General features: G+C 39.0%; 1 protein-coding gene across 1 annotated transcript; it reads right to left on the minus strand.

The window, feature by feature from the left end:
• Window positions 1–1,629: 1,629 nt before the first annotated feature.
• On the minus strand, window positions 1,630–9,141 carry LOC131974922 (butyrophilin subfamily 3 member A2-like). Its single transcript, XM_059337429.1, has 7 exons — window positions 9,113–9,141; window positions 7,348–7,489; window positions 6,927–7,268; window positions 5,324–5,623; window positions 5,091–5,231; window positions 3,181–3,908; window positions 1,630–1,638 (listed from the first exon to the last, which is right to left on the minus strand). Exons 2-7 carry the CDS (start codon window positions 7,430–7,432, stop codon window positions 1,630–1,632), a joined length of 1,605 nt encoding a protein of 534 aa, XP_059193412.1. The 5' UTR covers window positions 7,433–7,489; window positions 9,113–9,141.
• Window positions 9,142–10,304: the final 1,163 nt, after the last annotated feature.

The raw sequence follows: 10,304 nt of genomic DNA on the forward strand, positions 1-10,304 counted from the left end.
CCACCGTTGCTACAACGTGTGCACAACGTCAGCAGCTGATCATAAACAAAGCAGCATGGCTAATTGTGCACAGCGTCTCCGCTGATCATAAGCATAGTGATCGTGAATTAACCGGCATCGCTAACTGTGCACAGAGTGTCCGGTGCTTGTTGTAATCAATCAGAGATCGCTAAGTGAACACCTCCTGCAGCAGCAGCACTTATACACACTGTACTGCTACAGAGCTAACTGTTAGCCAGCTCTGAGACTGCAGCTGGGAGAGACTGCTGCAGGAGGAATGTGCAGCTTCGACTCGTTCTTACGGCTCCGCAGCTCATTAAGAAGAGCTGAAAAGTTGCTAATTATAGCAACAAAGATGTTAAGTTGGCAACACTGCTTCGCTGGCTTTTATAAATGGAGTGTGTTGTTGTGGCGTCGAGGACTACGTCACATCCTGCTTAGCGATCTATCCAATCAATAACCAGGGTTTTTTCAGGGGAGAAAAAAGGCCCTGCTCTTCAACAGGGACAAAAAAAGTCCCCAAAATGTCCGCTCAGGGCGGCTCGTATTCAAATTAGGGGCGTTTCGGCGAGTGAGTCAGCGTTCAGTTCTGTTGCCGTACGTCAATCAGCCAATGAGCTGAGAATTAAATTGGATAAAGCTACAGTTTGCAAACTGAAAGTTGTAATAACAATTATAAAACACAGAAATACACACAGAGTATTAATTTGAGCAAAACTAGCTTAGTGTATCAAACCTTGCCAGCATGAATTACTGAGTTTAATTTGATCCAAAACTTATTTAAACACAAAACACATTTAAATATGAAGATTATTGTGAAAACTAACCTCATGCCTCTTCAGGGGCTAAAACATAAAACATTGAACTCTTTTGAACTCTCATTGAACTCTCATTGAACGTTTTCTTTACAGTTTAATCTCACTGAGTTAGTTTTACCATAGACAGGAAGTCTCTTTTTGTCCTTTCAAAAAAAAAGTATCTGTTATCAAAACAGGCTTTTGCATAGTACTGTATGTATATCTTTTATTTTGCATGTATGCATGCAGCGATTAATTAATTAATTGATCGTGAACATTATAAATTCTCGAGTTGGCAGGTTTTTTCCAAACCTTTTTTCCCATCCCTAGTTGGAAACATTAAAATGTTAATGGCACTACATGACAAGTAAGAAGATCAACAAAGTTAATCCAATTTATCCAGAGAAATTAATGATTAATCACATTTCTTGGCAGTCGTCGAATGGCTGCTGAAATGCTTCAATTAAAATCACAAATGTCAACCTCATGGTGGCACAAGAGAAAAAGTCAGTAGGATTCATCCTCTGGGAACAATGAATTTACCAAATGTCTATCCATCAAGTAATTGTTGACACAGTTTAGTCTGGACCGACCAACAGTCCAACACTAGATCAACCATCAGTAGAGCCATGATAGCATGGCTACAAACACAAGAAGCTCCATAGTTAAGCAGTTGGGCTTTGCTCCGGACGAAAACAAACCCACAGGGGAAGAGGATGACTGGGGAGATGCAGAAACAGCAGAACTCTGCATGTATCTGTATCTCTGGTCCTAAAATATAAAATACTACATTCAGCTCTAGTCTTCTTGGTTTAAATCTTATAAGTGTGGCTCAAGAGACCTGAGGGAATAGAGATTAAAAAGCTCTTCAGTGATTCACTTTCTGTCAGGGAGCTGCACAATGTAAATATTTTACACATTTTCCTCCACGTCCGTCTTCTTATGGTATCTAAATGTCACCTGTTTCTCAAATGTCCATCTGCTCTTCCTGACACACAGGTACTTGATCATGATGTGTGTTACTATAATATCCTTGATGTTCATCTGTTGTTTGTCTCATGTTAGCTCTGACTTCAACCTCCATATTACTTTGAGTTTCTTCAATGTCACCTTGTTCCTGAAACTCCATCTCCTTTTCCTGCTCTGCTCCCTGACACCCAGCTCCTCTCTCTCTAAGATTACTGAACAATTCCTCTGTTTGCTCTGTGACATCTTTCTTAACATCAACTTGTTGCAGCTGTGAGTCTTGGTGCAGCTGTGAGTCTTGTTGCAGCTTTGAGTCTTGTTGCAGCTGTGAGTCTTGTTCCAGCTGTGAGTCTTGTTGCAGCTGTGAGTCTTGTTTCATTCCAGTGATGTCACTCTGCTCTCCCTCCTGACTCCTGCTGTCATCTCTTGTTTGGTTTGGACCCTCTATCTGTGTTATGACCCTCCTCCTCTCTTTCATCCTCTTCATTCTTTCTTGTCTCTCTGATCGTCTCTGTGACTGACTCTTCACATCCTTCACCTCCCTCTCTTCCTCTGTTTCCATCATCTTCTCTTCTTTCCTTTCTGTCCCTGCAGTAATATCAGCCTTGTTTCCTCTCTGATCCTCATCTTCTGCCTCTTGTTTGCTGCCATCTAAAACCTGTAGTTTGACTCCTCTTTCCTGTGTTTTGAGCTCTATCTTTATATTTTCTTGCACTTCTGTCTGCAGCTCTCTCTCTCTTCTCTCTGTTGTGTTAGTAGTGTGACTCAGGTTTCCCTCCTGTTCTATTTGGTTTTTATCTTTATGTTCTGCTTTACTCTCCTCATGTTTTCTGACTCCTAAAACATTCTGAGTCCCGTCTACTCTCTGTGGTTTGAGTTCCATCTTGTCTCTTTCTCCCTCTTTTTTGTTCGGCAACTCCATGGATAAGTTCCTCCGGCTGTTATAATCTACTGGCTTTCTTGCCTGTTGCCTCTTCTGATCTTTTCTCCCTTGCTGTTGCTCCGTCTTTTTATACCTAATTTCTCTCATTTTCTTAGCGTTTGCTTCTCTCCTGTCCTCGTCCTCTGTTGTGTCTTCTTGTGTCGGTACCTTCTGATCAGTGAGGAGATTTTTCAGCTGCTCTTTCTGTCCTGAATCTTCTTCTACTGGTTCTACCCTCTGCTCTCTATAATCATTAGATATTTGTCTTCCTGTTGTGTTCTTCTTTTGCAGCGTCTCTTGTTCTGCTGGAATCAGAGCTACTTGTTCATCAGTTACTGTTTCAGCTCCCCTCTCTCCTTCTGTCCTGTCCATGTCTGGTTTATTCACCAGATGATCTTGGTGTGTTTTGTCTTTCTGTTCACTCTGAGATCTGATCTCCTCTTCTCCTCCATCATCAGCATCATTCTCTTCTTCTCTTCCTGACATTAGTGGTACCTGTTGTTTGACTCCTCTTTCCTCTGGTTTGAGCTCTATCTTTGTATTTTCTTGCACGTCTGTATGCAGCTCTCTCTCTCTATTATCTGTTGTGTTAGTAATGTGACTCAGGTTTTCTTCCTCTTCTTCTTGGTTTTTATCTTCATGTTCTGCTCTACTCCCCTCATATTTCCTGACTTTTCTCCCTTGCTGTTGCTCCGTCTTTTTATTTGTCATTCCTCTTATTTTCCTAGTGTTTGCTTCTCTCCTGTCCTCGTCCTCTGTTGTGTCTTCTCGTGTCGGTACCTTCTGATCAGTGAGGAGATTTTTCAGCTGCTCTTTCTGTCCTGAATCTTCTTCTACTGGTTCTACCCTCTGCTCTCTATAATCATTAGATATTTGTCTTCCTGTTGTGTTCTTCTTTTGCAGCGTCTCTTGTTCTGCTGGAATCAGAGCTACTTGTTCATCAGTTACTGTTTCAGCTCCCCTCTCTCCTTCTGTCCTGTTCATGTCTGGTTTTGTCACCAGATGATCTTGGTGTGTTTTGTCTTTCTGTTCACTCTGAGATCTGATCTCCTCTTCTCCTCCATCATCAGCATCATTCTCTTCTTCTCTTCCTGACATTAGTGGTACACCTTCCTCTCCTCCCTCCATCACCACCTCAAGTCCTGAGTTCTCCCTTTGAGGTGTGAGCCTCTTTTCTCCCTCAGTGTGTTCAGGTCCGTCCTCAGGGCTCCTGCTCTTGGTTTCTGAGTGAAAATGGTATTTTATTGTAAGATGAATTATGGGATTGATGTGAAAAAAGACATTCTGCAGACAGTCATATTGACCTGGTGTTGACATAAATAAATCATGTGGAAAACAATTTCTAGGAATGATATCAGAAATACCTTGGCGATGCCAAAAGGACACACACACGAACATTCATGCACACATGCATGTGCACATACACACACACACACACACACACACACACACACACACACACACACACACACAGAGGAAACTCTATATCAGGAGGACTGCTTGTCAGTTACTTCACGTTGTTTTGTTGCAACATTAAACTTTGCTCGTCAAGTGTTACATTTTCTTCTTTGTCTGTACTATGAGTCATTTCACTCACTTCTGCATCCACAACATGAACATAGCAGCAGGAGAAACTGGTGAAGTTTGCAACTAACTTCAACTAACTTGTTTTAACTCCAAAAACAAGACAAAAATACAAATCAGTCTTATACAGTGTTCCCTCAAGGATTTTTTTGGCAGGGGGTAAAGAGTTACTTGGATGGTGTGAGCGAGTTAATATCAATCAGCAATTTAGAAAGTATAAAAAATTACACTCGTCTCCAAAAGAAGCTTTAGAACCTGTGTTTCCACAGGATTTTGTAAGACTATGAAGGGGGGGACCGAACAAAGTAGGGGGGTCTGGGGAATGCTCCCCTGGAGAAATATTTTGCCCTAAAAGCCTAAATTTGGTGCCTCTCGCACATTCTAATGCTACTATTCCATCTTAATCATTGCATATTTTAATGAATTATTGTAAAGGAGAATAAGGGTTATTCTGTTTTATTTAAGGCATCTTATTCTTGTAAATTCTGTGGTGGGCTCTGCTAACACATCCACATGCTCTTATTATGAAAGCTACATGAGCTGTTTGACGTGTTTGACGTCCCCGCGGTGAGAGAGCGGTAGACTGTTTGGCATAGCTGGTCACTGCTAGAGTTAAAAAAATACAACAATCGCCTGTTCTGAAGTGCATAATATAGCATAATATATAGCAGCGGCGGGGCGCCACTACTTAATGAATGTAGCGTAAATCCTGCTTATATGTGAGATCATATCCATGAATACTGAAACTCAAACGCCATCATCAGAAGGCTGCAACACGACTTTTAACACTAAGAAAGAAGTGAAATCGGTTCATGACTTACTGGATTTCCTTTGTCTCCATTTCCACACAGCAAAGACAACTGCAGGAATTAACAGCAGAGCAGCACAACCAATAACTGAGCCAATGACAACACCTGGACTACCAGGAGGACCAGGAGTACTGGGGACCACGAAGAAATCATCTGAAATGTTAAAAACACAGAATCTGATGTTCATATTAAATCTGAACCAACCTATCTCTCTCAGAGATCATGAACATGTGAAGGACATGGACCTGGAACGTGGACGAGTGTCTCTCTGCTCTGGTTGATGCTCTTCTGTTGGACTCTACAGGTGAAGTTGCTGCCGTGTCTCTTCTCCACAGTCACTCTGCTGCTGACATTATAGAGACCATCAGGACGTCTGAGTGTCTCTGCAGGTCCAGCAGGGAGGACGCTTCCCTCAGCGTCCAGCCACAGCAGCTCAGGCTCTGGATACCAGCCGTCAGACTCACACTGTAACAACACGCTGCTGCTGCTGCTGCTGCTGCTGCTGCTGCTGCTGCTGCTCTGGATCACAGGAGAGGAGACCACACCTGGACAGGACAGGATTTAGACGGTTATAAACTGGTTTTTAGTGCATGAAAGTGACCCTAATCAATTGTCTGTCACTGTGATGGACATATTCTCATGAAAGGTGTTCATCACAGTATGATTTTCTACGTTTACGTTTGAACACCAAAACCACTATCCTAAGGTTAGGGGAAAACAACGGTTTATAGGATCCCAGAGTATTACTTTTTGTAGGAAATTACATGAACTGTTCATGAGGACAACCTGCAAGGGCGCCCCTTTATGCTGCGGATATTCTGAACCAAATTATTTTTGTCCAATATTAAACACTTGGTAAAATTTCTCCTTGTGATTCTGTTTGTGTGTGTCACCATGGCAAAATGTGGTACCAAGAAAAGGTCCCAAATACCATTTTTTGACCAGAGCCGGTTCGGAGCCGGTGCTAGTGCTGGTTTGCAGTTAGTTCAACTTGAGAACCAGCTCTGAACCTGTTTGCACTTCCACGGGCTCTAGAGCCATTACATTACGTCACTGCTAACATCTGTATATGTCTCCGCCCTCTCGTCAAGTATAACAACAGGCAGACTACATGTCTCTACAACACATCTGCTGCTCCTTTTGATCACTATGGACGCCGAATAAATTCTGATTAACATCGAACGTAACATGTTAATGTTGGACTTTGTTGTAAGCTAACCCTAGCCCGCCAACGCTAGCATGCTAGCGGGTGATTGCTAGCGTGCTAGCGTTAGCAGGTGATCATTAGCATGCTAGCTTACCTGTACCAATTACACTGCAGTTAAAAAAAATCAAATAAATGAACGGTGCACGTTTAGTTGATCTCTCATAATTGGGCACCAGCCGGAAACTGGCTGGGAACCAGCTCTGGTCGAAAAGACCGAAAAGTCTCCAACATCATGGACCTGCTTTTAGCAGCAGATTCAAGACAAACACTCGGAATGCGTTGGCTTTGACTCGTTTACTGGCTCAATCTGACTCCAATAGAAGGACTCTGCCCCTCCTCCAATTTTGGATTAGAGACATTATGTCCTGTATGAATTTAGGGAAAATGTTGATATTTTTTCTGTAGTCAGCTGTGGTTATATGTTTGTTTTTTTGTTTTGTTGTTCAGTGAAACATACGTTTTTGTCTGTACAGTTAACTGTTTTACTCGTGATTGATAATTAATTTTAAAAAAAAGACCTTGGAGAAACAAAAGAACCAGAGAATATTTCAGCAAAACACATGTGATAATACTAACATCAGTTAAATATTGACCTTAAGTTGTCCAAATCAAGGTGGAAACACACAAAATGTGCCACTTACCTACAACGAGCTGAATCAGGGGGGCGTTGTGTAAATCTGGAAGGAAGCATCTGTACGTTCCCTCGTCAGATCTTTTCACTGTGGAGAGTTTCAGTGAAACGTTTCCGTGTTCCAGTTGGTTGATGAACAGAGAAGTTCTTCCTCTGTAGGACCCATGTTTTTTACTTTCCAGTTCAACACCGTCACGCCACACCAGGACAAACCTGGGATCAAGATCAGGCCTCGCCCACTCCACCAGCATGTTAGATGCATCCACAGCAGGCTCCAGGTGACACGGCAACATGATGTCATCACCTGCTAACGCCACTACTGGTTGAGAGGAACCGATCACCTGAGACTGAGCTGGAAACAAACAGATTTGTGAAGAACACACACTAACTTTACATGTGACCATGAATCAGACTGGTAACTGTTAGTTCACCTGTGCAGGAGGGTATCAGAGCGAGGACAGTGAGGACCAGCAGGACAGTGAAGGCACCACGCTGTCTGTCCTCCACAGGAAGCATCCTGAAGCTCTGACAACACAGAAGATTTCAGAGTTCAGGCTCTGCAGGCTGGTGTACCTAATAAACTGGACACTCAGTGTTGATAGGAATGCATGTTTTTACTGTTTTTTGACATATAGCAGCAGTAAATACTACAGTATTAAAATACTGTTACAAGTAAAAGTGAATGCATTCATTATTTTAATTATTTAAAAGTATCGGCATCAAAATATACTTCAAAGTCCCCATTTTGCTGAATTGCTCAGTTCAGAATAATATATGTCATGTTATTGGATTATTATACTGATGCATTAATGTTATAAACTGGCAAAAGTAGAGCCATTTTAATGATATACTGACAGGTAGTGTGCAAATTTAGACAATCCTGATTTATCCTAATATAAATCAGAATGTATTTGTTAATTATATTGTGTGTTATTGATCTGAATCTGCAAACAAAAATTGTCAAATCATTGCAGCTGAAAGTCCAATATTAGCCTCTAAAATGTAGTGGAGAAGAAATATTAAATTGTATAATTAATTAAATAAATGCAGAATAGCTCAGTTCATAATATGTCATGTTTTTGGATTCTAAATATTGATGCATCAATGTGTTTAAGTGGTAAAAGTAGAGACATTTTAATTACTTATATACTGCTGGAGAGAGTGCATCTATCTTGATCCTAATATAAATATGAATTTATTGTTGATTATATTGATTATTATTGATCTAAATCTGCAAACAAAAGCAGTCGGATAAATTCAGTGCAGCAGAAAATACAATATTAGCTTCTAAAATGTATTGGAGTAGAAATATTAAGTGGCAAAATAAATTAAATAAATGCAGAATAGCTCAGTTCAAAATTTGTCATGTTATTGAATTTTAAATACCGATTCACCAATGTGTTTAAGTGGTAAAAGTAGAGACATTTTAATTATATACTGCCAGGAAGTGTGTAAATTTAGAAAATCCTGATAAATCAGAATGTATCTGTTGATTATATTGTGTATTATTAATCTAATTCTGCAAACAAAAGCTGTCAGATAAATTTAGTGCAGCGGAAAGTACAATATTAGCCTCTAAAATGTAGTGGAGGAGAGATATTAGGTAGTATAATTAATTCAAAACTTAAAATGATCAATGCAAACATTTCTACTCTGCAACATCAACATGAATGGAGATAAACAGCGGCTACGTGTCGCACTCCGCTGGTCAGTCGCACACATCATGAGCGCACATTAATTAAAGTGTAATCTCAGCTGGAGCGTGACTCCATACATGAACCTGAGTGGACTGATGTGACAACAATTTTACCATTACAATAAAATAAAGTGTGTCCTCTTTGTCCTTCACTGCAGCTTTGATTTGTCCTGACAGTTTACTTTCACTTTCATCGGCGACAAAAGCAGCAAAAACTATAAACGGTCTATACACAGTTTGACCTCTGATTAACCTGCACCCTCTAAAGTTCAAATATAGTCTAAATAAACTATTATAAAACATATTGTGTTTATTTCTAACAGTAATTATTCACGTTGAGGTGCGGAGCGTCAATCCCCAGAGAGAAACATCTGTCCCAGCCCGACCACAGCCAGGTTTACCCTCTTTTTTCTCTCTTTTTAAACAAAAAACCCCAATATTTTATATATAATGGAAAGTCAAACTCATGATACACAACATTAATAAACTCGTCTGCTTACCTGCTGTGTGCTGTTGTATCAGAGAGTCCAGCAGCTGCTGTTGGTCAAAGTCCAACAACTGAAAGTGAGGAGGAGGAACTTCCGGTCACCTGGAATAAAAGGTGCGTTCACCGTCAGCGGCCTCGTGCACTTCAGTGGTAAAACTAGAGACCTGAAATGCGTCATTAATATACGATGGAGTATTAGGGCCATATTTAGAAAAAAAATTATAATAATTACGAGATTAAAGTCATAAATATTGAAATAATTATGAGAATAAAGTCATGAATTTTAAATTAATGGTGAGAATAAAGTTGGAAATATTTAATTAATTACAAGAATTAAGTCGTAAAAAAGTAATGAATGGCGAGAATAAAGTAAAAAATATTTAAATTAGTTATGAGAATGAAGTCGTAAATATTGAATTAATTACGAGGATAAAGTCGAAAATATTTAATTAATTACGAGAACAAAGTTGAAAATATTGAAACTAATTACGAGAATAAAGTCGAAAATATTTAATTAAATACGAGAATGAAGTTGAAAATATTTAAATTAATTACAAGACTAAATTCGAAATTATTTTTAATTAATTACAAGAATAAAGTAAAAAATATTTAAATTAATTACGAGACTAAAGTCGAAAATATTGAATTAATTACAAGAATAAAGTAAAAGCTATTTTAATTAATTACGAGATTTAAGTCAAAAATATTTAAATTAATTATGAGAAAAAATGCAAAAATACTTAAATTAATTACGAGAATAAAGTTGAAAATATTTAATTAGTTGCGCGAATAAAGTTGAAAATATTTAATTAACTACTTTATTATCGTAATTAAATCAATATTTACAACTTTAATCTTGTAATTATTTTTCAAAATGTGACCCCTCCGTCGTATGAATAAACACCCATAATGCAAAAAAGTTAGGATGCTGTGTAAAATACTCACAAACACAGAATGCATTAATACAGAATTTAGTGTTGCAAAAACATTTTGTCTTTAAACTGTTTTAACTGAATGTGTTACAAATTCTGGAATTATTGCATTGTTTTATTTACAGTTTGAATTAAAAAAAATCCACTGTTAATAAAAAGAGGGGTCGTTTCATATATAAGTTTGAAAAATAAGAATCTGATATCAGGCTGTTCTTCTTTTCTGTTTAATAAAATAATTCTAATTTCTCCTGGAAAAGGAAACATCTCTGACAC

This window comes from Centropristis striata, chromosome 7, assembly GCF_030273125.1.
Source record: "Centropristis striata isolate RG_2023a ecotype Rhode Island chromosome 7, C.striata_1.0, whole genome shotgun sequence".
NCBI lineage: Eukaryota > Metazoa > Chordata > Actinopteri > Perciformes > Serranidae > Centropristis > Centropristis striata.

What these genes read in the sequence shown, in the direction of transcription:
- LOC131974922 (XM_059337429.1), bottom strand. Translation starts at nt 7,432, where the DNA reads ATGCTTCCTGTGGAGGACAGACAGCGTGGTGCCTTCACTGTCCTGCTG. An exon ending in TCTGATACCCTCCTGCACAG is followed by an intron (nt 7,269 to 7,347) that starts GTGAACTAACAG and finishes GTTTGTTTCCAG; the next exon opens with CTCAGTCTCAGGTGATCGGT. An exon ending in CCTGATTCAGCTCGTTGTAG is followed by an intron (nt 5,624 to 6,926) that starts GTAAGTGGCACA and finishes TGTCCTGTCCAG; the next exon opens with GTGTGGTCTCCTCTCCTGTG.